The sequence below is a fragment of the Staurois parvus genome, unplaced genomic scaffold, assembly GCF_062004578.1.
Source record: "Staurois parvus isolate SC_StPar_1 unplaced genomic scaffold, SC_StPar_1.0 ptg000618l, whole genome shotgun sequence".
NCBI lineage: Eukaryota > Metazoa > Chordata > Amphibia > Anura > Ranidae > Staurois > Staurois parvus.
In genome coordinates, this window is record NW_028318414.1 from 1947501 (window position 1) to 1973533 (window position 26033).

General features: G+C 51.3%; 2 protein-coding genes across 3 annotated transcripts in view; one reads left to right on the top strand and one right to left on the bottom strand.

Annotated features, from left to right (window-relative positions):
* ACOT12 (acyl-CoA thioesterase 12) overlaps nt 1-26033 on the bottom strand; it is a 131717-nt gene that overhangs the window by 7579 nt on the left and 98105 nt on the right. For both annotated transcript variants that reach the window (XM_089693228.1, XM_089693227.1), the window contains 2 exons: nt 10278-10406; nt 5335-5461 (listed from right to left, as the gene is read on the bottom strand). In XM_089693228.1, the coding sequence (XP_089549354.1) occupies nt 5335-5461; nt 10278-10406 (256 nt within the window). The remainder of the gene's footprint in view (nt 1-5334; nt 5462-10277; nt 10407-26033) is intronic.
* Nucleotides 11862-25976, top strand: LOC149449458 (uncharacterized; the record flags this gene model as incomplete). Its single annotated transcript, XM_089693197.1, has 8 exons — nt 11862-11954; nt 12180-12279; nt 14422-14655; nt 16683-17008; nt 17909-17977; nt 18361-18420; nt 19364-19459; nt 25926-25976. Coding segments are annotated over 8 exons (1029 nt in total), but the record flags the coding sequence as incomplete, so codon positions are not given.

Sequence of the window (26033 nt, forward strand, 5' to 3'; positions counted from 1 at the left end):
ATTGAAAGCCTTCTGATTATATCTTGTGCAGAAAGCAGCACTGTGTGTTTCCTTATTGGTTTTGGAAGCATTGGCCTTCAATTCAACCTTGGAATCAGCAGATGGAATGCGAGTCTCTGAATAGAGTGATCTATATTTAAGGTATGCCTCCTTGATATTTGTAGCTGCATAGCCTTTTTCTAGAAATTTTTTCTTCAAAAGTGAACTCTGAGTGTCAATGTCTTGCAGAAGGGTACATGTTCTCTTAAGTCTGCAGAATTGCCCAAAGGGCACATTCTTAATCGATTTGGGATGATGGTGACTCTTGACGTGTAGATATGCGTTCCGTGATGTGGGTTTGAAATGTGTCTTGGAAACTATCCGTGAATCCAATCCCACTCTCAGTTCCAAATCTAGGAACACAATGTATTCATCTACCACATAGGTGAATTCAATCCCATACGGGTTGGATTGACAATAGGAAATACATTCCTTGAGTCTAGTGAGATCACCATCCCATATGATGAGAATATCATCTATGTACCGAGTATATAACACTAAATTTGCACCGAATGGGTTGTGCTGCCAAATGTAATTCTGCTCCCAAAATCCCATGAACAGGTTGGCATGGCTGGGAGCAAATTTGGCTCCCATGGCTGTACTTTTGGTCTGCCTATAGAACTTTTCCATAAAGGTGAAATAATTATGGGTAAGTGTGAACTCAATACATCTTAAAAGAAACATAATCTGGAAGGGATGTAAAGAGTGGTCCTTGGCAAAGAAGTGTTGCACTGCCTGAAGACCAAATTCATGGCGAATGCTCGTGTAAAGAGATGACACATCTAAAGAGACCCACTTGTAACTGTTATCCCACCAATAATTGGAAAGGATATCCAATATGTGACCAGAGTCTCTCACGTAAGAGGGTAACTCTACTACCAACTTCTGTAAATAATAATCGATATAGTTGCCCAAATTGCTCGTGAGGCTGTCAATCCCTGATATGATGGGTCTTCCCGGAGGGTTTGTGGCATCCTTATGTATCTTGGGGATATGATACAAGTGGGGTGTCATAAGGAAAAAATTCTTACCAAACAAGAGTTTGCTTTCCTGTTTAGACCTTTCCCTAACTGCAGTGTCTAGTAAAGCTTTAAGAGAGGCTCTATAAGTAATAAAGGGATCTCCAGATAGTGGTTCATACGTATCCGTGTCCCCCAAAAGTCTTTAAGCCTTGCCAAATAAGCCTCCTTGTCCATGATGACTAAGCCCCCTCCTTTATCAGCCTGTCTAATGACCACATCAGAATTCTTTTTAAGTAATTCCAACGACTGTTTATCCCTCGGGGTCATTTGGGAACAATTTTCCAGGTTGGATTTGCAACACATAGTTCTAAAGTCTGCATAGACCACTTCATAGAATGAGGAGATGTAATTGCCTTTAGCTCAATGTGGATGGAATGTAGATTTGGGCTTGAACCCCATATGTGCGATGTGATCACTATAGGAGGGCCCACTAGTGTCCATCTTCCAAGGGCCAAAGGATGTAGGTCCCAATCCTCTATTGGTGCACTGCCACCATCTGTCCAAAGATCCTCCAGAATGGCCAAAGCCTCTTTTTCTGGATCTATATCAGATAGGGAATCATTGATGTTGTAGCAATCATTTCCCTCCCTGGCCTCTGTACTCAGATTTGTTTATAGAGGAATATCTCTGAAGAGTGAGACTACGTGTAAATCTATTGAGATCAATGAAGAGCTCAAAAAAATTGGGCAAATTGGGGGGTGCAAAATTCAAACCCTTCTGCAGCAAACTATATTCTGAAGGTAGCTTTAGATAGATTGTAGATCTTAATGGTACTGCACTCTTGCACTATTTCTTGCCCCTTTTTGGACTGGACCCCACCTCTCCTTCCTCTACGGGTTCTCCAGATCATTTCCATCTGAATGAGTCTCCTGAAAGGGGACCCTTCTCTAAAAAAGGTTGTGTGCTGTTCCGAATGGTTGAAGAGGTGGAGAGCATGGGGCCTGGCTCTGCTGGTACTGAAACTGTATGAGGTGGTGGAACCTGCTTCCTCAGTGAGCCTACATTGGATGTGTGATGCTCTCTGGCTGGGCTAACAGATAACACAGATGCCCTAGAATGATATACTTGTGTGAAGGAAATGTCCTGACCATTAGTGGTGTTGACGCATGGAACTGGGTCTAAATGTGAAACCTCTCTAGGGTATTGAAAAACCTTGTTATACTGGGTATTGTTATAACTACTCTTATAAACCCTTCCTACACTGATGGTTTTTCTTAATATTTTTATAGTTGTAATTCTTATTCATATTTGTATTTAAATGACCTCTAAACCCATGTGACTCTGATTGGCCAGAGTGAAGAGGAGGATGCGGGGCACTGACCCTCCCTGAGTGGGTGTCTGTGGGCCCCTGACCAGTGCCCATTCTAGCCATAGAGTGGCCTTTGGATAGGTTCACTCTATTAGATGATTGAACTAGATTAGACTGTACCAATCTACCACCATTAGGCGGGGATGGTTTTCCTTTTCGTTTCCAATTGTGCTCTCTACCAGACATGAAATCTGCCCTATCCCTTTCAAATTTGTGGGCCTTCTTACTAATGAGATTGGCCTCAAAAGTGCATATGGCATCGTTAATATTATTGTCCCACTCCGTGAAGGATGCTAGATGTGTGAAAGCCTCTAGGTCTTTTGGTGTTTGGGAGAGCTAAATTTGGATGTTTTTCAGATTCCTCTCTCGCTGTTTAATCACTGTTAGCATCCAACCCTTGCTGCATTCTCTAGATAGATTATACCATTCTTCCTTGAGATCTGCCTCTAGAAAATCGCAACTATTTGTGATCCTCAAACCCCTAGGGGCTCTTTTAACCTCCATGTACTTCTGTAGTGATAGGATATCCCACCACTGAACCATCTCTACTTCTAGGAGATGTTTGAGGTGGTGGAATTTGGAGGACATATATTCCTCCTCCATGATGGCTGAATCCCTATAACCAGACTGTTGTAGTGGCGCGACACGGCCATGTGATTCATAATAATCTACACTATTAGAAAAACCCTTGGCAAGGGAGTTTCTTCTCATTAATCTTTCCTAAATAGAAATCACCATGATTATGGTCCAAGAAAGGACCCAAAATATAGGTCCAAATGTAGAATAGGTCCAAATGTTCAAAAGTCCCTGGTAAGACGTGGTATGCTGAAGACAAGCAGCCGGTGACCCCAAAATGTGGATGCACTCCGAAATAAAACAAACGAAACCAGCGCTCCAATCCTCATGCAAACTTGAAAATAGTCAGGATGCCAACCGAAAAGGTGCTGCCCTTCAAAGATCGGGAAATCTCACCACTAGTAAAAAAGAACAAACAAGGACGCACTCTCATCATGCATTACCGTGGTAACCACGTGTTTTAATGAATAGACAAATGATTATATACTCACAAACCAACGATATTAAAAGCAGTGTAAATGGTCCACAAAAACAGTCGCATGTGCTAAGTCTGTGATGCGGATGATCTGACGCGTTTCGGGAGCTAAACCCCCTTCCTCAGAGCTAAGCATGAACCTGCTAGCCACAATCTTACATACCAAAGAAATATCAAAAAGGGAAAATAAGACACTCCCACTCACTCCCAGCAGCCCACTGACTAAGGGAGGAAAAAAAAAAAAAAACAACCTGTGAATTGCATATAGCATACACAGATAAACACACATAGGGTGCACATGTAAAAAGAATAAAATGAAGACACACTTGCTTATTGTCCCTCAGGGAGTGGCCCCAACCCTCAATGTACGGTCACCGTAAAAAGTAAACTCCCCCAATATGGAACAGCTAGGGCAACACACACTAATGCACACCAAGATGGATAATTGATAGATAAGTAGATGTTAATGAATGGATAATAATGCGGCCCTTACCCGGTAATCGTACATGTAGACTGGAAGATAATCGGGGCAGATGAAACCAGCACGGCGTCCGAGTACTCCGCCACGCTTCTGGGTGGGAACATGCAGGGCTCCATGGTGTGGGCACGACGCGACCCACCAACGCACGCGCCCCGAATGTCACTCGGGGCCGCACCACACATGAACAGTGCACGTGCACCCCATCAAGTCACGGACTGCGCATGCGCCAGGTGTCAGGAATGGACTGGTCAGCAATGGTGGGACTCACCTGCCTTATGGGCTGCAGTACCAGGGCTGGCCAGCGGGTGCTCCCAGCAATCAGAGACTCAACCCTGCAGCCAGCCAAACACCTGAAACTGCTTATGCAGGTGTATTTAAGGGATGGCCAGACCTGCAGACTCTGCCTTGGTGTGTGTTTTTCCTGGGCCCTGTATCTTGTTCCTGCATCCTGTTCCTGTCCCTGTCGTGTTGCTGACCCTGCTTGATCTGGACCTCTGCTGACTTCTCCTGTTCTGATCCCTGGCTTGTGACCCCGACCATTCTCTGCCTGACCCCCCTGTACCTACCTGCCTGTTAGTTGCTGTACCCGGCTCGTGACCTGACTACTCTCTGCCTGCTCCTCCTGCTCCTACCTGCCCGTTTGTTATTGACCCGGCCTGCCTGGCGACGCTTGCATTGTATGTATTGTTATCTGTGGGTGGTTAGGTTTGTTTGCACTGTGTTATGTTTTAGTATTGCACTGCGTTTATGTTTGTATTGTTAGTCTTGAATAAATTATATTGTTTATAACTTATCTGAAGCCTGCATTTCCCTGCGTCAGTCACATACCTCTGGTCATCACACCCCGGAGCCCTGACACCAGGGTACTGGGCTGCCCAACACTGTGTGCACGTCATAAGGTGCATGAAAGTCAACAAAATGAAGAACAAATAAATTGATAATGAATAAATTGATGAATAAAATAAATAAATGAAATGAGAAAAAAAAATGCCCTTTTTGATATTTCTTTGGTATATAAGGTTGTGGCCAGCAGGTTCATGCTTAGCTCTGAGGAAGGGGGTTTAGCTCCCGAAACGCGTCAACTCATCCGCATCACAGACTTAGCACATGCGACTGTTTTTGTGGACCATTTACACTGCTTTTAATATCATTGGTTTGTGAGTATATAATCATTTGTCTATTCATTAAAACACGTGGTTACCACGGTTATGCACGATGAGAGTGCTCCCTTGTTTGTTCTTTTTTTTACTAGTGGTGAGATTTCCTGATCTTTGAAGGGCAGAACCTTTTCAGTTGGCATCCTGACTATTTTCAAATTTGCATGAGGATTGGAGCGCTGGTTTCGTTTGTTTTATTTCGGACTGCACACACTAATATATATAATTTTTTTTTTGGGGGGGGGACAAACAAGGCTTTCTTTTTTAAAACACACCTGACATTCATCTTTTCCACGACTGTAAATCAGGAATCCAGCACATTGCAGCTCACTTCTAAGGCACTCCAGCGCTGGAGGGCAAGAGGCCAAGGTCACTGACCTTTCCGCAATAACGTAAGGATCACTGCAAGAAATGAATGAAAAAACAAAAAATCTTTATTTGAACATGATTTTATTTTTACAGTCAATTGTATTCAAGGTTTCACTTTCTTCTCAATATCCACACATCCTGGCTGACCATGGACATTATATGGTGGCCCAGGCTTGGCTACATGCTGGCTCATTTCTCACTTTCAGCCCTCATTTACATCTTAGACCACTACACCTCTACTCAGAAAAAAAAATATTTTGTATAAGGGACCATAGGGAAACGGAGGGAAATGGGAGGATTGGCATAGAAACATAGAAGAGTGATGGTAGAATAAGACCAAGTGACAAACAATGGACCACTTAGTATTTTTCTGCTGTCACTGTTCTAGTTTTCTATGACAATCATCCCATCCCTGGCTACAGCTGCTACCTGGACCTTAGTAACATCTGTGAAATCTAGGAGTATCTGGGCTCTGAATTTACCTCTTGCAGGACCCCCTGCTCTAGTCTCCCCTTCATTAATTGGAGGTGGCTCATCACCTTAGGACAAAAAGATATACTATTTATGCTGCAAAGTGTGGAAGGGTCAAGAACCTGTGAGGTTTTAATTGCGGTCTACATTCCTATTAATATTGTCCCTCACTTCCCGTCATCACAGAAAGCAATTAAACAGCTTTCTAACATGGACAAAGACAAAAATAAATTTATAGCAGGGAAGCGTTAATACTTGTAAAGTAATTATATTGCTCTTCATGCTTTACTGTCCCTCTGAAAATGGGTCACAATTGGGTCAAAAACAGAAATAAAAAAAAAATAAAAATTGTGTTTTTAACGCTTTTGCACTCTATTCAAAACTAAATAAAATATCAGAGTCCAGGGTTAATGACCAGATCAGTAGGGCGATATGCTAAAGCTCAATTCCAGGCAAATAAAGTCATCCCATGAACTACTTTTGCTATCCAGTAAACACAGCAACTGACCTACAGCCAGAAGGTTTGCTTTGCTGTAGTGCTGTGTAATAAGAAGCACAACACAGGCATCATATCATGACATTCAAGACAGGCCTGCATCTGATTGATGTCTGTGAGAAACTTTTTTAGGTTTACATCAACATTCTGCAAGATCTGAAGCAATTCATAAGATCAAGTCCTTCCCTACAACTAGATGAAACTTAACCCTTCCATACAGACCTGACATTCTTTATCCTCTTATGAGGTGAATTTATATCAGAACTGTTCAGCAGACTGTGTTGAACAAAACAAAAGTTCTGATTAGTGGCTAACAAACCGCTGATCAGAGCTATTCATCTAAAATGTGTCCCCCCAGCTTGTTGCCACTTCTCTGCCTCTCACCTCTTGCTTCCTGCTCCTCCACTCCCCTGTCACTAGCTGCTAAACTAGCTCCCCAAGCTACTGCCCCACTCAATGTAAAGAGAAGGGAAAAATTCCCCTGTATAAACACAGACAGAAAATATAAAATGAACAACTATTTCATGTGCATGTAGTTCAGAGCTTGTAGTTTATGCCCTCCAATGCCCAACCCAGAATGTATACAATATATAGAAAATGGATATAAAAATCATACCATATCTACCCATTTTAGAAAAGTACATACAGTAATTGAGTATATGCTAGAGCCCTTAAGAGACCTTGAGAGGAATAAAAGTTAGCGAAAATCTCCAAAAAGGTGACTAAATGGATATTTGATATGAATTGCCTACATCTGAATGGTTAAAATATTGAATTAGACATTAACTGCTTTATTAGTGATTAGTAGCTTGAAGAGGTGTCCATAGAGATGGGTTTTAGGTATACACCTCTTTTGTTACTGTTGATCAGTTTTTCATCTATTTTACTGAGGGGTTTATACGTAGTTTCCTTTTCGGTAACCTTCTGTATAATGTATGGATTTTAGTTTTCGTTGTAGATTTTATATATATATATATATATATATATATATATATATATATATATATATATATATATTCGGAAATATACATTTTTAATAATTTTTTTTCCATGTCTATGTATTTTATATTTATTTTAGTTGAATATGTTGTTCTAAAATACATTGGATGCTTGAGCTGCACTTATTTTCAGCTAGATGAATGCGATTTATGCTAGTTAATCCTTGTACGCTGTTTATACATGTGGGATTTGTAGAGATCCAACTATATAAAAGGTAGGGCCATACACTGCCAGACTATAACCTTAAAAAAGTAGTCTAATGACAAAACGCTCCGCGGTGGAGGCAGAGAGTGAGGTTGTGTGCTGAAAATCTTGATACACAGAGTGACTGGCTTCTGCTCTGCTGACAGCGAGGCTCAGCTGGATATTTTCCTATAAGTGGTTCTTATGTTATGCGTTTCAAGATTCAGGCTTGTAAGTTCAATTTTTCTTTATATAGTATATTCCCATTTAAAATAATATACTTTATTGTCTTTATTCTCCTTATGCTTCCCGATTGAATACCAGTGGGGAGATATTAGAGGAGTGTATTATTGAAAAGTATCAGGAGTCTGCCAGGAGGTGTTTAAGGTGTATGTGCCAATCTGGGGAAGGAGAGGCATTCAAAAATGTTGAGTGGCTCTCCAATTGTTTGATGAAGTGCAACACTACACTTCAGTGCATATGGATACTCACTTATTTCTTAGAAGATATACTGTGAATCTGATGTTGGATTAATCACAGGTGTTGGGGAATCCGGACTTTTTCCTGGAAATGAAAGGACTTTTGTTTGATTTTTATTATTGCACAATATATGATGTAGTTTTAGTTTCATGGTTTATAGGATGAGGTGTGGATATATTATCTTTATTGCTTCCCAACTTTGATTTTAGTATATATAATTTAATTTGATTTAATGTTATGTTACGAGGAGATAGATTTATGACACATATTAGTGCTGTACATGGGGTAATAGTTTACTGTACTTTTATTCATTAACCACTTGCCTACCAGGCACTTATACCCCCTTCCTTACCAGGCCAATTTTCAGCTTTCAGCGCTGCCGCACTTTGATTGACAATTGCGCGGTCATGCAACATTGTACCCATATGAAATTTTGATCATTTTTTTCTCACAAATAGAGCTTTCTTTTGGTGGTATTTAATCGCCACTGGGCGCTTTACTTTTTGCGCTATAAATTAAAAATGTGCAAAAAATTTGAAAAAAAAAAAAAGTTTGTTTCTTTTATAAAATTTTTCAAACAGGTATTTTTTCTCCTTCACTGATTTGCGTAGATGAGGCGGCACTGATGGGCACTGATAGGCGGCACTGATGGGCACTGATAGGCAGCACTAAAGGGCACTGATAGGCAGTACTAATGAGGTGGCACGGATAGGCGGCACTGATAGACAGCACTAATTAGGGGTCACGGATAGGCGGCACTGATAGGCGGCACTGATGATGGGTACTGATAGACGGCACTGACTGGCATCACTTCTGGGCACTGACTGGCGGCACTGACTGGTGGCACTGACTGGCAGCACTGCTGGGCTGCACTGGTGGGTGGCACTGGTGGGCAGCACTGGTGGGTGGGCACAGGTGGGTGGCACTGGTGGGCACAGGTGGGTGGCACTGGTGAGTGGGCACAGGTGGGTGGCACTGCTGGGCACATGTAGGTGGCACTTCTGGGCACAGGTAGGTGGCACTGCTGGGAACGGGTGGGCGGGGCTAGTGGGCGCACTGCTGGGCGGAACTTGCGGGTGTCACTGCTGGGCACCGATCATCAGGGGACTGATCATCAGTGCCCTGATGATCGGTGCCGATCCCCGCTCTGACAACTGCCGGTTCTCGGCAGTACTTTCCTCACGATCTGACAGCGTGAGGAAAGTGCAGCCGAGAACCGGCACTTGCATTGCCCTGTGATCAGCGTGTCATTGGACACCGCTGATCATGTGGTAAAAGGCCGGTGGGATCGGCCTTTCACCACATCACGTGATCAGCTGTGTCCGTAGGACACAGCGATCACGGAGATCGCCGGGTGCGCGCCCCCGGGGGCGCGCAGGAGAGCGCGTTCGGGGAGGATGTCATATGACGTCCACTCAGAACTGGCCGGCCGCGGTGAAGCCGTCATTTGGCTATGCGCGGTCGGCAAGAAGTTAATTGTGTTTTAATACAGCAACTACACATGCATTTTTTGATTAATAGGGTTTAGATATTTATTAGTCACTATTCACAAGTGACTTTATGGAATTAGCTCGTAGAGGATTACCGGTATATAAAATTTACAGATGAAACTTATTTACTCATAGCATTAGCACAGTTAAAGTGCAGCTGAACTGAACAAAATCACATTTGCTATGTTATAAAGAACAGTCAGAAATGTTAATTGTGTCTAAGCAGTGAGCGTACCTAGGCACTCCTGTGCCTTCAGCCTCAAAACTGTTTGCAGTGAGATTTTGCAATATCGTTTCTGTGCTGTTCACTATTGTGTACTTGCTGAGGCTCTGACATCAGGAAGCAAAGTTTTGCCTCTACCAATATGGCTGCCTCTACAGAGATACAGTGCAAAACAAGACATGGTAAAGTAAGTAGTGAAGCTAATATTAGCAGCAAGGAGAGTAAAAGCATTACTGGTAACTAGTCCTTTTTTGTCTTTTTTTTCACCTTCCTCTGATACAACTTCGGGTTTTGATGATGCAAGTTTTTTTTTTCCCTATGTTGAACTTTACTTGTGTTTAACCTATGAATCTACTACTAGGATTATATAATGTACTATAGCCACTAGAACAATGAACAAAAAAACCTGAAACATATCGTCATTAGCCTCAATGGTTTATTGGGAAAACACAAATTCTGGTTGGATTAAAAATGTACAGCATGTTGTGTGTTCATGCTGTTACTCACCCATTTTTACATGGAGACCTTCGAGACATCAGCACTACAAAATCCCTGGACTTGCTTTGCTTTACAGGAGGAGAAGTTATATGAAATATTTTATCATCATCACTGGCAGTTTCAACTACTTTACAGCTCCTACAAATAAATAAAAAGGCATAAACTTAAAAAAGCTCCAAAAACATCAAAAAGGAAATGGTATTGTGTTTCTCTTTTTCTTTTTTTTAACAGATCTAGTGTAACAGAAGTCAGTTTGGTACCAAACAACGGTATGGATTCAGCTTTGAAAATTCTTGTTTCTGTGTATAATTTGTGATTACACAGTATATGCCCATAACAACAGATTATAGTGGGATTTGAATTGCTCTTCTTTCTCTCAATGCAGGCCTGTGGGGTATATTTAAAAAGAATGTGTAACTTTCAGTAATGGTTAACCATTCCCTGTGATTTAACATGAGAGAGAGTGAAAGAGAAAAGGAGAGAGAGGGGAGAGGGGGGGGAAGAGAGAGGGGAGAGGGGGGGAAAGAGAGAGGGGAGAGGGGGGGAAAGAGAGAGGGGAGAGGGGGGGAAAGAGAGAGGGGAGAGGGGGGGAAAGAGAGAGGGGAGAGGGGGGGAAAGAGAGAGGGGAGAGGGGGGGGAAAGAGAGAGGGGAGAGGGGGGGAAAGAGAGAGGGGAGAGGGGGGGAAAGAGAGAGGGGAGAGGGGGGGAAAGAGAGAGGGGAGAGGGGGGAAAGAGAGAGGGGGGAAAGAGAGGGGGGGGGGGAAAGAGAGGGGGGGGGGAAAGAGAGAGGGGGGACGAGGGGGGGACGAGGGGGGGAGGGAAGGAGAGAGAGGGGGGAGAGGGGGGGAAGAGAGAGGGGAGAGGGGGGGGAAGAGAGAGGGGAGAGGGGGGGGAAGAGAGAGGGGAGAGGGGGGGAAAGAGAGAGGGGAGAGGGGGGGAAAGAGAGAGGGGAGAGGGGGGGAAAGAGAGAGGGGAGAGGGGGGGGAAGAGAGAGGGGAGAGGGGGGGGAAGAGAGAGGGGAGAGGGGGGGAAAGAGAGAGGGGAGAGGGGGGGAAAGAGAGAGGGGGGAAAGAGAGGGGGGGAAAGAGAGAGGGGGGAAAGAGAGAGGGGGGAAAGAGAGAGGGGGGGAAAGAGAGAGGGGGGGAAAGAGAGAGGGGGGGAAAGAGAGAGGGGGGAAAGAGAGAGGGGGGAAAGAGAGAGGGGGAAAGAGAGAGGGGGAAAGAGAGAGGGGGGAAAGAGAGAGGGGGAAAGAGAGAGGGGGAAAGAGAGAGGGGGAGAGGGAAGGAGAGGGAAGGAGAGAGAGGAGGGGAGAGAGGGGGAGAGAGAGGGGGGGAGAGAGGGGGGGAGAGAGAGGGGGGAGAGGGGGGAGAGGGAGAAAGGGAGAGAAAGGGGGGGAGAAAGGGGGGGGGGGAAGGGGGGGGGAGAAAAAGGGAGAGACAGAAAAATGTGAGGGGGGGAGAGAGAAGGGGGAAAGGGGGGGGGGGAGAGCGAGAAAGAGGGGGGGGGAGCGAGAAAGGAGAGGGAGAGCGAGAAAGGAGAGGGAGAGCGAGAAAGGAGAGCGAGAAAGGAGAGGGAGAGCGAGAAAGGAGAGCGAGAAAGGAGAGGGAGAGCGAGAAAGGAGAGGGAGAGAGAGAGCGAGAAAGGAGAGGGAGAGAGAGAGCGAGAAAGGAGAGGGAGAGCGAGAGGGAGAAAGGAGAGCGAGAGGGAGAAAGGAGAGCGAGAGGGAGAAAGGAGAGCGAGGGTGAGAAAGGAGAGCGAGAGGGAGAAAGGAGAGCGAGGGCGAGAAAGGAGAGGGAGAGCGAGAAAGGAGAGCGAGAGGGAGAGCGAGAAAGGAGAGGGAGAGCGAGAAAGGAGAGGGAGAGCGAGAAAGGAGAGGGAGAGCGAGAAAGGAGAGGGAGAGCGAGAAAGGAGAGGGAGAGCGAGAAAGGAGGGGGAGAGCGAGAAAGGAGAGGGAGAGCGAGAAGGGAGAGGGGAGAGGGGAGAGGGGAGAGGGGAGAGCGGAGAGGGGAGAGCGAGAGGGAAGAGGGGGAGCGAGAGAGGGGGAGTGAGAGAGGGGGAGAGAGAGAAAGAGGGGGGAGGGGGAGAGCGGAGAGCGAGAACGGAGAGGGAGAGCGGAGAGGGGAGAGGGGAGAGCGGAGAGCGGAGAGGGGAGAGGGGAGAGGGGAGAGGGGAGAGCGGAGAGGGGAGAGCGAGAGGGGAGAGGGAGAGCGAGAGAGCGAAAGGAGAGGGAGAGCGAGAGAGGGGGAGAAAGAGGGGGGAGGGGGAGAGGGAGAGCGGAGAGGGGAGAGGGGAGAGGGGAGAGCGGAGAGGGGAGAGGGGAGAGCGAGAGGGGAGAGGGAGAGCGAGAGAGCAAAAGGAGAGGGAGAGCAAGAGAGGGGGAGCGAGGGAGGGGGAGAGGGAGAGGGGAGAGGGGAGAGGGAGAGCGAGAGAGGGGGAGAAAGAGGGGGAGGGGGGAGGGGGAGAGGGGAGAGGGGAGAGGGGAGAGCGGAGAGCGGAGAGGGGAGAGGGGAGAGGGGAGAGGGGAGAGGGAGAGCGGAGAGGGAGAGGGGAGAGCGAGAGAGCGAAAGGAGAGGGAGAGCGAGAGAGCGAAAGGAGAGGGAGAGCGAGAGAGCGAAAGGAGAGAGAGAGCGAAAGGAGAGGGAGAGCGAGAGAGGGGGAGAGCGAGAGAGGGGGAGAGCGAGAGAGGGGGAGAGCGAGAGAGGGGGAGAGCGTAGAGGGCGAGCGTAGAGGGCGAGCGTAGAGGGCGAGCGTAGAGGGCGAGCGTAGAGGGCGAGCGTAGAGGGCGAGCGTAGAGGGGAGAGCGTAGAGGGGAGAGCGTAGAGGGCGAGCGTAGAGGGGAGAGCGGAGAGGGGAGAGCAAGAGGGGAGAGCAAGATGGGAGAGGGGAGAGCAAGAGGGGAGAGGGAGAGCGAAAGGAGAGCGAAAGGAGAGCGAAAGGAGAGGGAGAGCGAGAGAGGGGGAGAGAGAGAAAGAGGGGGGAGGGGGAGAGCGAGAGGGAGAGCGAGAAAGGAGAGGGAGAGCGAGAAAGGAGGGGGAGAGCGGAGAAGGGAGAGGGGAGAGGGGAGAGGGGAGAGCGGAGAGCGGAGAGGGGAGAGCGGAGAGCGAGAGCGAGAGAGCGAAAGGAGAGGGAGAGCGAGAGAGGGAGAGGGGAGAGCGGAGAGGGGAGAGCGGAGAGGGGAGAGCGGAGAGGGGAGAGCGAGAGGGGAGAGGGGAGAGGGAGAGCGAGAGAGCAAAAGGAGAGGGAGAGCAAGAGAGGGGGAGCGAGGGAGGGGGAGAGGGAGAGGGGAGAGGGGAGAGCGGAGAGCGGGAGGGGAGAGGGGAGAGGGAGAGGGGAGAGGGGAGAGGGAGAGCGTGAAAGGAGAGGGAGAGCGAGAGAGGGGGAGAAAGAGGGGGAGGGGGGAGAGGGGAGAGCGGAGAGGGGAGAGCGGAGAGCGGAGAGCGGAGAGGGAGAGGGGAGAGGGGAGAGGGGAGAGCGGAGAGGGGAGAGCGGAGAGGGGAGAGCGGAGAGGGGAGAGCGGAGAGGGAGAGCGGAGAGGGAGAGCGGAGAGCGGAGAGGGAGAGCGGAGAGCGAGAGAGCGGAGAGGGAGAGCGAGAGAGCGAAAGGAGAGGGGGAGCGAGAGAGGGGGAGAGCGGAGAGGGAGAGCGTAGAGGGGAGAGCGGAGAGGGGAGAGCGGAGAGGGGAGAGCGGAGAGGGGAGAGCGGAGAGGGGAGAGCAAGAGGGGAGAGCAAGAGGGGAGAGGGAGAGCGAAAGGAGAGCGAAAGGAGAGCGAAAGGAGAGGGAGAGCGAAAGGAGAGGGAGAGCGAGAGAGGGGGAGAGAGAGAAAGAGGGGGGAGGGGGAGAGCGAGAGGGAGAGCGAGAAAGGAGAGGGAGAGAGAGAAAGGAGAGGGAGAGCGAGAGGGAGAGCGAGAGCGCAGAGGGGAGAGGGAGAGCGGAGAGGGAGAGCGGAGAGCGAGAGAGGGGGGAGAGCGAGAGGGAGAGCGAGAGCTGAGAGGGAGAGGGGAGAAAGGAGAGGGAGAGGGAGAGGGGAGAAAGGAGAGGGAGAGCGAGAAAGGAGAGGGAGAGCGAGAAAGGAGAGGGAGAGCGAGAAAGGAGAGGGAGAGCGGAGAGGGAGGCGGAGAGGGAGAGCGAGAGAGGGGGAGAGAGAGAAAGAGGGGGGAGAGGGAGAGCGAGAAATTAGAGGGAGAGCGGAGAGGGAGAGAGGGAAAGCAAAAGGGAGAGCGAGAGGGGAGAGCGAGAAAGGAGAGCGAGGCAGAGGGGGAGAGCGAGGCAGAGGGGGAGAGCGAGGCAGAGGGGGAGAGCGAGGCAGAGGGGGAGAGCGAGGCAGAGGGGGAGAGCGAGGCAGAGGGGGAGAGCGAGGCAGAGGGGGAGAGCGAGGCAGAGGGGGAGAGCGAGAAAGAGGGGGGAGGAGGAGAGGGAGAGCGGAGAGCGAGAGAGGGAGAGCGAGAGAGGGAGAGAGAGAGAGGGAGAGAGGGAGAGGGAGAGAGGGAGAGCGAGAGAGAGAGGGGGGAGGGGAGAGCAAGAGCGAGAGGGGAGAGCGAGAGGGGAGAGAGAGAAAGGAGAGGGAGAGGGAGAAAGGAGAGGGAGAAAGGAGAGGGAGAGGGAGAAAGGAGAGGGAGAGGGAGAGCGAGAGAGGGGAGAGCGAGAGAGGGGAGAGCGAGAGAGGGGAGAGCGAGAGAGGGGAGAGCAAGAGGGAGAGAGAGAGGGGGGAGAGAGAGAGGGGGGAGAGAGAGAGTGGGGAGAGAGAGAGGGAGAAGGGAGAGGGAGAAGGGAGAGGGAGAAGGGAGAGGGAGAGCGGAGAGGGAGAGGGAGAGCGAGAGCGAGAGGGAGAGCGAGAGGGAGAGCGAGAGGGAGAAGGAGAGCGAGAGGGAGAAGGAGAGCGAGAGGGAGAGCGAGAGCGGAGAGGGAGAGCGAGAGCGAGAGCGGAGAGGGAGAGGGAGAGCGGAGAGGGAGAGCGGAGAGCGAGAGGGAGAGCGGAGAGCGAGAGGGAGAGCGGAGAGGGAGAGCAAGAGAGGGGGAGAGAGAGAAAGAGGGGGAGGGGGAGAGCAAGAGGGAGAGCGAGAGGGGAGAGGGAGATGGAGAAAGGAGAGAGAGAGGGGAGAGCGGAGAGGGAGAGCGGAGAGGGAGAACGAGAGGGGAGAGCGGAGAGGGAGAGCGGAGAGGGAGAGCGGAGAGGGAGAGCGGAGAGGGAGAGCGAGAGGAAGAGCGGAGAGGGAGAGCGAGAGGAAGAGCGGAGAGGGAGAGCGAGAGGAAGAGCGGAGAGGGAGAGCGAGAGGAAGAGCGGAGAGGGAGAGCGAGAGGAAGAGCGGAGAGGGAGAGCGAGAGGAAGAGCGGAGAGGAAGAGCGGAGAGGAAGAGCGGAGAGGAAGAGCGGAGAGGAAGAGCGGAGAGGGAGAGCGGAGAGGGAGAGCGAGAGAGGGGGAGAGAGAAAGAGGGGGGAGGGGGAGAGCGAGAGGGAGAAGGGAGAAGGGAGAGGGAGAGCGAGAGCAAGAGCGGAGAGGGAGAGGGAGAAGGAGAGGGAGAGGGAGAAGGGAGAGCGGAGAGCGGAGAGGGAGAGCGAGAGAGCGAGAGGGAGAAGGGAGGCGGAGAAGGGAGAGGAAGGCGGAAAGGGAGAGGGAGGCGGAGAGGGAGAGCGGAGAGGGAGAGCGGAGAGGGAGAGCGGAGAGGGAGAGCGGAGAGGGAGAGCGGAGAGGGAGAGCGGAGAGGGAGAGCGGAGAGGGGAGAGGGAGAGAGAGAAAAAGAGTGGTAGAGCGAGAGAGAGAGAAAGGAGAGGGAGAGAGAGAAAGGAGAGGGAGAGGGAGAGCGGAGAGGGAGGCGGAGAGGGAGAGAGAGAAAGAGGGGGGAGAGCGAGAGGGAGAGAGAGAAAGGAGAGGGAGAGAGAGAAAGGAGAGGGAGAGGGAGAGCGGAGAGGGAGAGCGGAGAGGGAGTGCGGAGAGCGAGAGAGGGGGGAGGGCGAGAGGGAGAGCGAGAAAGGAGAGGGAGAGGGAGAGCGAGAAAGGAGAGGGAGAGGGAGAGCGAGAAAGGAGAGGGAGAGGGAGAGCGAGAAAGGAGAGGGAGAGGGAGAGCGAGAAAGGAGAGGGAGAGGGAGAGCGAGAAAGGAGAGGGAGAGCGAGAAAGGAGAGGGAGAGGGAGAGCGAGAAAGGAGAGGGAGAGGGAGAGCGAGAAAGGAGAGGGAGAGCGAGAAAGGAGAGGGAGAGCGAGAAAGGAGAGGGAGAGCGAGAAAGGAGAGGGGGAGCGAGAAAGGAGAGGGGGAGCGAGAAAGGAGAGGGGGAGCGAGAAAGGAGAGGGGGAGCGGAGAGGGAGAGCGAGAGAGGGGGAGAGAGAGAAAGAGGGGGGAGGGGGAGAGTAAGAGGGAGAGCGAGAGCGGAGAAAGGAGAGGGAGAGCGAGAAATTAGAGGGAGAGCGGAGAGGGAGAGAGAGAAAGAGGGGGGAGTGGGAGAGCAAGAGGGAAAGCAAAAGGGAGAGCGAGAGGGGAGAGCGAGAAAGGAGAGGGAGGCGGAGGGGGAGAGCGAGAAAGAGGGGGAGAGCGAGAAAGAGAGGGAGAGCGAGAAAGAGGGGGAGAGCGAGAAAGAGGGGAGAGCGAGAAAGAGGAGGGAGAGCGGGAGAGGGAGAGCGGGAGAGGGAGAGCGGGAGAGGGAGAGCGGGAGAGGGAGAGCGGGAGAGGGAGAGGGAGAGCGGGAGAGCGAAAGAGGGGGGAGGGGAGAGCAAGAGCGAGAGGGGAGAGGAGAGGGAGAAAGGAGAGGGAGAGGGAGAAAGGAGAGGGAGAGGGAGAAAGGAGAGGGAGAGGGAGAAAGGAGAGGGAGAAGGAGAAAGGAGAGGGAGAGCGAGAGCGGAGAGCGAGAGCGAGAGGGGAGAGTGAGAGCGGAGAGGGGAGAGCAAGAGGGGAGAGCAAGAGGGAGAGCGGAGAGGGAGAGCGGAGAGGGAGAGCGGAGAGGGAGAGCGGAGAGCGGAGAGCGAGAGGAGAGCGGAGAGCGGAGAGCGGAGAGGGAGAGCGGAGAGCGGAGAGCGAGAGGGAGAGCGGAGAGCGAGAGGGAGAGCGGAGAGGGAGAGCGGAGAGGGAGAGCGGAGAGGGAGAGCGGAGAGGGAGAGCGGAGAGGGAGAGCGGAGAGGGAGAGCGAGAGGGAGAGCGAGAGGGAGAGCGAGAGAGGGGGAGAGAGAGAAAGAGGGGGAGGGGGAGAGCAAGAGGGAGAGCGAGAGCGGAGAGGGAGATGGAGAAAGGAGAGCGAGAGGGGAGAGCGGAGAGGGAGAGCGGAGAGGGAGAGCGAGAGGGGAGAGCGGAGAGGGAGAGCGGAGAGGGAGAGCGGAGAGGGAGAGCGGAGAGGGAGAGCGGAGAGGGAGAGCGGAGAGGGAGAGCGGAGAGGGAGAGCGGAGAGGGAGAGCGGAGAGGGAGAGCGAGGGGGAGAGAGAGAGAGGGGGAGAGAGAGAAAGAGGGGGAGGGGGAGAGCAAGAGGGAGAGCGAGAGGGAGAGCGAGAGCGGAGAGGGAGATGGAGAAAGGAGAGCGAGAGGGGAGAGCGGAGAGGGAGAGCGGAGAGGGAGAGCGAGAGGAAGAGCGGAGAGGGAGAGCGAGAGGAAGAGCGGAGAGGGAGAGCGAGAGGAAGAGCGGAGAGGGAGAGCGAGAGGAAGAGCGGAGAGGGAGAGCGAGAGGAAGAGCGGAGAGGGAGAGCGAGAGGAAGAGCGGAGAGGGAGAGCGAGAGGAAGAGCGGAGAGGGAGAGCGAGAGGAAGAGCGGAGAGGGAGAGCGGAGAGGAAGAGCGGAGAGGAAGAGCGGAGAGGAAGAGCGGAGAGCGAAAGGAGAGGGAGAGCGGAGAGGGAGAGTGAGAGAGGGGGAGAGAGAAAGAGGGGGGAGGGGGAGAGCGAGAGGGAGAAGGGAGAGGGAGAAGGGAGAAGGGAGAAGGGAGAAGGGAGAAGGGAGAGGGAGAGCGGAGAGGGAGAGCGGAGAGCGAGAAGGAGAGGGAGAAAGGAGAGGGAGAGGGAGAGCGAAAGGAGAGCGAGAGAGGGGGAGAGAGAAAGAGGGGGGAGGGGGAGAGCGAGAGGGAGAGGGAGAAAGGAGAGGGAGAGCGGAGAGGGAGAAAAGAGAGGGAGAGCGGAGAGGGAGAAAAGAGAGGGAGAGCGGAGAGGGAGAAAAGAGAGGGAGAGCGGAGAGGGAGAAAAGAGAGGGAGAGCGGAGAGGGAGAAAAGAGAGGGAGAGCGGAGAGGGAGAGGGGGGAGGGGGAGAGCAAGAGGGAGAGCGAGAGGGAGAAAGGAGAGGGAGAGCGAGAGGGGAGAGGGAGAGCGAGAGGGGAGAGGGAGAGCGAGAGGGGAGAGGGAGAGCGAGAGGGGAGAGGGAGAGCGAGAGGGGAGAGGGAGAGCGTAGAGGAAGAGCGGAGGGGGAGAGCGGAGGGGGAGAGAGAAAGAGGGGGAGAGAGAAAGAGGGGGAGAGAGAAAGAGGGGGAGAGAGAAAGAGGGGGAGAGAGAAAGAGGGGGAGAGAGAAAGAGGGGGAGAGAGAAAGAGGGGGGAGGGGGAGAGCGAGAGGGAGAAGGGAGGCGGAGAAGGGAGAGGAAGGCGGAAAGGTAGAGGGAGAGCGGAGAGGGAGAGCGGAGAGGGAGAGCGAGAGAGGGGGAGAGAGAAAGAGGGGGGAGGGGGAGAGGGAGAGGGAGAAGGGAGGCGGAGAAGGGAGAGGAAGGCGGAAAGGGAGAGGGAGGCGGAGAGGGAGAAAGGAGAGCGGAGAGGGAGAGCGGAGAGGGAGAGCGGAGAGGGAGAGCGGAGAGGGAGAGCGGAGAGGGAGAGCGGAGAGGGGAGAGGGAGAGAGAGAAAGAGTGGTAGAGCAAGAGGGAGAGAGAGAAAGGAGAGGGAGAGCGGAGAGCGGAGAGGGAGGGCGGAGAGGGAGGCGGAGAGGGAGAGAGAGAAAGAGGGGGGAGAGCGAGAGGGAGAGGGAGAAAGGAGAGGGGGAGAGGGAGAAAGGAGAGCGAGAGCGAGAAAGGAGAGCGAGAGCGAGAAAGGAGAGGGGGAGAGCGAGAAAGGAGAGGGGGAGAGGGAGAGCGGAGAGGGGGAGAGCGAGAGGGAGAGCAGAGAGCGAGAGGGAGAGCGGAGAGCGGAGAGCGGAGAGGGAGAGCAGAGAGGGAGAGCAGAGAGGGAGAGCAGAGAGGGAGAGCAGAGAGGGAGAGCAGAGAGGGAGAGCAGAGAGGGAGAGCAGAGAGGGAGAGCAGAGAGGGAGAGCAGAGAGGGAGAGCAGAGAGGGAGAGCAGAGAGGGAGAGCAGAGAGGGAGAGCAGAGAGGGAGAAGGGAGAGGGAGAAGGGAGAGGGAGAAGGGAGAAGGAGAGCGGAGAGGGAGAGCGGAGAGGGAGAGCGGAGAGGGAGAGCGGAGAGGGAGAGCGGAGAGGGAGAGCGGAGAGGGAGAGCGGAGAGGGAGAGCGGAGAGGGAGAGCGGAGAGGGAGAAAAGAGAGGGAGAAAAGAGAGGGAGAGCGGAGAGGGAGAAAAGAGAGGGAGAGCGGAGAGGGAGAAAAGAGAGGGAGAGCGGAGAGGGAGAGGGGGGAGGGGGAGAGCAAGAGGGAGAGCGAGAGGGAGAAAGGAGAGGGAGAGCGAGAGGGGAGAGGGAGAGCGAGAGGGGAGAGGGAGAGCGAGAGGGGAGAGGGAGAGCGAGAGGGGAGAGGGAGAGCGAGAGGGGAGAGGGAGAGCGAGAGGGGAGAGGGAGAGCGAGAGGAAGAGCGGAGGGGGAGAGAGAAAGAGGGGGAGAGAGAAAGAGGGGGAGAGAGAAAGAGGGGGAGAGAGAAAGAGGGGGAGAGAGAAAGAGGGGGAGAGAGAAAGAGGGGGAGAGAGAAAGAGGGGGGAGGGGGAGAGCGAGAGGGAGAAGGGAGGCGGAGAAGGGAGAGGAAGGCGGAAAGGTAGAGGGAGAGCGGAGAGGGAGAGCGGAGAGAGGGGGAGAGAGAAAGAGGGGGGAGGGGGAGAGGGAGAGGGAGAAGGGAGGCGGAGAAGGGAGAGGAAGGCGGAAAGGGAGAGGGAGGCGGAGAGGGAGAAAGGAGAGGGAGAGGGAGAGGGAGAGCGGAGAGGGAGAGCGGAGAGGGAGAGCGGAGAGGGAGAGCGGAGAGGGAGAGCGGAGAGGGGAGAGGGAGAGAGAGAAAGAGTGGTAGAGCAAGAGGGAGAGAGAGAAAGGAGAGGGAGAGCGGAGAGCGGAGAGGGAGGGCGGAGAGGGAGGCGGAGAGGGAGAGAGAGAAAGAGGGGGGAGAGCGAGAGGGAGAGGGAGAAAGGAGAGGGAGAGGGAGAAAGGAGAGGGAGAGGGAGAAAGGAGAGGGAGAGGGAGAAAGGAGAGGGAGAGGGAGAAAGGAGAGCGAGAAAGGAGAGGGAGAGCGAGAAAGGAGAGGGGGAGAGGGAGAGCGGAGAGGGGGAGAGCGAGAGGGAGAGCAGAGAGCGAGAGGGAGAGCGGAGAGCGGAGAGGGAGAGGGAGAGCGAGAGGGAGAGCGGAGAGCAGAGAGGGAGAGCAGAGAGGGAGAGCAGAGAGGGAGAGCAGAGAGGGAGAGCAGAGAGGGAGAGCAGAGAGGGAGAGCAGAGAGGGAGAGCAGAGAGGGAGAGCAGAGAGGGAGAGCAGAGAGGGAGAAGGGAGAGGGAGAAGGGAGAGGGAGAAGGGAGAGGGAGAAGGGAGAAGGAGAGCAGAGAGGGGAGAGCGAGAGGGGAGAGCGGAGAGGGGAGAGCGGAGAGGGGAGAGCGGAGAGGGAGAGCGGAGAGGGAGAGCGAGAGCGAGAGCGGAGAGCGAGAGCGAGAGCGGAGAGCGAGAGCGGAGAGGGAGAGCGGAGAGGGAGAGCGGAGAGGGAGAGCGGAGAGGGAGAGCGGAGAGGGAGAGCGGAGAGGGAGAGCGGAGAGGGAGAGAGAAAGAGGGGGGAGGGGGAGAGCGAGGCGGAGAAGGGAGAGGGAGGCGGAAAGGGAGAGGGAGGCGGAAAGGGAGAGGGAGGCGGAAAGGGAGAGGGAGGCGGAGAGGGAGAAAGGAGAGGGAGAGGGAGAAAGGAGAGGGAGAGGGAGAAAGGAGAGGGAGAGGGAGAAAGGAGAGGGAGAAAGGAGAGGGAGAGGGAGAAAGGAGAGGGAGAGCGGAGAGGGAGAGCGGAGAGCGAGAGAGAGAGAAAGAGGGGGGAGGGGGAGAGGGAGGCGTTGAGGGAGAGAGAGAAAGAGGGGGAGAGCGAGAGCGGAGAGGGAGAGCGGAGAGGGAGAGCGAGAAAGAGGGGGGAGGGGGAGAGCGAGAGGGAGAGGGAGAAAGGAGAGGGAGAGGGAGAAAGGAGAGGGAGAGGGAGAGCGGAGGGGGAGAGCGGGAAAGAGGGGGGAGGGAGAGCGAGAAAGAGGGGGGAGGGAGAGGGAGAAAGGAGAGGGAGAGGGAGAAAGGAGAGGGAGAGGGAGAAAGGAGAGGGAGAGGGAGAAAGGAGAGGGAGAGGGAGAGGGAGAAAGGAGAGGGAGAGGGAGAAAGGAGAGGGAGAGGGAGAAAGGAGAGGGAGAGGGAGAAAGGAGAGGGAGAGGGAGAAAGGAGAGGGAGAGGGAGAGGGAGAAAGGAGAGGGAGAGGGAGAAAGGAGAGGGAGAGGGAGAAAGGAGAGGGAGAGGGAGAAAGGAGAGGAAGAGGGAGAGGGAGAGGGAGAAAGGAGAGGGAGAGGGAGAGCGGAGAGCGAGAGCGAGATGAGAGAAAGGGGAGAGATGAGAGAGAGGGGAGAGATGAGAGAGAGGGGAGAGATGAGAGAGAGGGGAGAGATGAGAGAAAGGAGAGGAGAGAGAGAGAGAGAAAAGAGAGGAGAGAGAAAAGAGGAGAGAGAGAGAGAGAGAGAGAGAGAGAGAGAGAGAGAGAGAAAAGAGAGGAGAGAGAGAGAGAGAGAGAGAAAAGAGAGGAGAGAGAGAGAGAGAGAGAGAGAGAGAGAGAGAAGAGTGGAGAGAGAGAGGAGAGAGGAGAGAGAGAGAGAGAAGAGGAGAGAGAGAAAAGAGTGGAGAGAGAGAAAGGAAGAGGAGAGAGAGAGAAAGGAAGAGGAGAGAGAAAAGAAGAGGAGAGAGATAGAGAGAGAAAGGAGAGAGATAGAGAGAGAGAAAGGAGAGAGAGAGAGAAAAGAGAGGAGAGAGAGAAAAGAGAGGAGAGAGAGAGAAAGGAAGAGGAGAGAGAGAAAGGAAGAGGAGAGAGAAAAGAAGAGGAGAGAGAAAAGAAGAGGAGAGAGAAAAGAAGAGGAGAGAGAAAAGAAGAGGAGAGAGAAAAGAAGAGGAGAGAGAAAAGAAGAGGAGAGAGAAAAGAAGAGGAGAGAGAAAGGAGAGGAGAGAGGAGAAGACAAGAAAAAAAGGAAAGGAGAGAAGGAGAGGAGAAGAGAAGTCTGTTTGGTGCAAAAGATTGGTGTGGATTCAGCTTTTAAAATCCTTGCTTCTGGGTAATATTTGTGATAATACAGTTGATGCCCATTACGACTTATAGTGGGTTTTGCTTAGTGCTTTTTTCTCCCAATGCAGACCTGTGGGGTATATTTATAAAACATGTAACTTTCACTAATGGTTAACCATTGCCTGTGATTTAAAATGAGAGAGAAGGCAGAAAAGAGAAGAGAGAGAGAGGTGGGAAATGAGAAAACAAGAGAGGAGAAGAGAATAGAGAAGAGAAACGAGAAGAGAAGATACTAGGTATAGACACTTGCTAAAAGGCTAATCTACAAATCTCTGGGGTTGAATTACTTAAACTGGGGAGTGCAAAATCTGGTGAGGCTCTGCATTGAAATCAGTCAGCTTCCAGGTTTTTTTTTTGTCAAAAGTTTAACTGAACAAGCTGAAGTTAGAAGCTGATTGGCTACCATGCACAGCTGCACCAGATTTTGAACTCTCTTACTACACTAGCAACAACTTAAGATATCCAAAGGAAAGGCAATTCAAATGGATCAATTTTAGCCCAAGATAACTTTTCCTATTTTCCTAATATTTATCCGTTTTAAAAATGACCATCATGTGCTTGCACTGCATTTGTATATTGTTGCATTGCTTGAAACATTTGATCATGTATACCACAAGCAGAGACTGTTCTTCAGGGGCTTGTTTGACTGGATTCAATTTGAAATCATCTTAAACATGAGTGCCTGATGGTTAGAGGGCAAACCTTGAGCTGTGGCAAGAAGATAATTATGCCAGAAATTTAAGAAGGCATCCACAACCGTCTATCTCTGAAATAGTTCTGCAAAATAATTTTTTTGGACAGAGTGATCCCTGAAGCCCAACTCCAGTCAATTTGTTTATGTGTTGATAGAGCAGGAAAGGGGTAGAGCTACTCTCAGGTTTTTAGTTCAATCTTTGTCCCAGCTGGGGAAAGGAAGTCATGGAAAATCCATCCCAATTGCAACACAGACAAAAAAAAAAAATGTTTAGCAGAGCGGGGAATGGTTACAACTTTTCATTGTGTTGTTTTTTTTTTTTTTAATTGCTGCCCATGCTTTCTTGGTAATATCTGCATCCTTCATTGAAGACACAGCCATTTTAGGTATACAAAGTGATAGAAAATGCTAAATAGTGTCAAACATATTAAAACATAAGACATTTTAAAGAGGAGCTCCAGTTGTATTTGTAAAAATTACAATTCAGCAGCTACAAAAACTGTAGCTGCTTACTTTAGAGCAGACACTCACATAATCACATAGCTGGTAAGGTTGTTCATGTCAACAAATCATATCCTATATCCCTGTATATATGGTTCACTAAGATGCGCATCCAAAAGTTTTTTCAAAACCATCAATACTTCCTGCTGACGCCACTACTTTCTGCTGGCACCACTGATTGTGGAAGGGAGTTCCACATCCTTACTGCCCTAACAGTGAAAAACCCCCTACACAGTTTAAGGCTTAATTGCTTCTCCTCCAATTTCATTGAGTGGCCCCATGTCTTCTTATACTCCCTGAGACTGAATAGTTTTTTTCCTATGCTAGAATCACCACGGAGGTATTTGTATATTGCTATCATATCTACTCTCAAGCTTCTCTTCTTCTGCGACAATAAGTTTTAGTGTTTGTAGTCATTCCTCTGGGAGTCTCTCCAGTTCCAGCACATCTCTGAGGATTGATGACCAGAACTGGACAGCATAGTGCAGATGTGGCCGAACCAGAGTTTTGTAAAATGGCAGGATTATAATTTTATCTCTTGAGTAAATCCCCTTTTTAATGCATGCTAAAATGCTACCAGCTTTGCTCGTAGCACCTTGGCATTGCATGCCGCTGCTGAGTGTCATCCAGTAGAACTCCCAGATCTTTTTCCATCCTGGATTACTCCAGAGGTTCTTCCCCTAATGAGTACCTTGAGTTCATATTTTTAGCCCCCAAGTCCATTACTTTACATTTTTCAAAATGAAACCTTAATTGTCATGTATTTATTTTATTGAGGTCTTCTTGTAAAGTTTTCATATCCTGCTGTGAAGTTACTGCCCTGCTAGGCTTTGTATCATCAGCAAACAGTGAGACTGAGCTATTTATACCAACCTCTATATAATTTATGAATAAATTAAACAGAATTGGTCCAAGGACAGAGCCCTGTGGTACCCCACTTACCATTCCAGGCCAGTCTGAGTACAAGCTATTTATCACCACCCTTTGGATGCATCCCTGTAACCAATTTTCTATCCATGTACAAACCCCATAGTCCATGCCTACAGACATCAGTTTGTAAATTAAGCATTTATGGAGGACTGTATCGAATGCTTTTGCAAAATCCAGTTACACCACATCCACAGGCTTTCCCTTATCTAGATGGAAGCTCACATCCTCAATGTTAATAGGTTGGTTTAACAAGAATGACCTTTCGTAAAGCCATGCCGATTACTACTAATGATACTATTTTCATCAGCAAAATCTTGGATTTAGTCCCTTAAGATCCCCTTCAATAGTTTACATACCATTAATGTTAGACTGACTGGCCTATACTTTCCAGGAATATATCTCTGCCCTTTTTTAAATATTGGTACCACTTTGCGCCTTTGCCAATCAGCTGATAGTATTCCTGTCATTATGCTGTCCATATAAATTAGGACTAGCGCTCTGACTATAAACCTGACTGAGTTCTCTGGGGCTCTCGGGGGTAAGCCATCTGGTCCTGAAGATTTATTTGCATTAAGCTTTTCAAGACTTTTTCGGACACTGGCGTCTGTTAGCCACAAGGGTACACTCTGATGTGTTACTAATGACCAATCTTGAATACAATACCCCTCAATTTCCTTAGTAAAATCTGAGGATCCCTGTTCCTAGATCCAGCGCTGTGCTCACCCCAGCCATTTTCTCTACCCCTCTTTGGTACCAAGCGCTGGCATCCTAACTGTGGGCACCCAGCTGTGACAGCTTGCGACTTCACAGCCAGGTACCCACTGGGCATGTTCGAACTGCGCTAATCATTGTAAATAGTCTTCTGTGACCTGTAAAGACTGCAGGGATGGGGGGGGTGGGGGTGTAGGTAAACGTCCACTCAGATCGCCAAGTGGTCGGAGCAGAAGTGGAAATGGGTACCTGTGAAAACCAGGTAACCCCCCTCCCCCCCCCAACCAAATATAGAGCCATTTGTTCAAGAAGAGCAGGGGAGGATGCCTTAAAGCGGAACTTCTTCTTTTGGGTGAAGCTCCACTTTAAGTCTTCCTTACTCTATCTAGGGCTAAAACAGAATTGTAGCTAGAGTTGAACATTCAAAGTGAACTTTCATCTGCATTTCTCATTAGAAGGAGGATGTCATCTTGAGAAAATTCTTTCCTATACCTGCAGAAAATTGATGGCATCTCAGCCTAGCTAAAGTCAGTTGACTAGAGCACAATAAATTTTTTATTTTT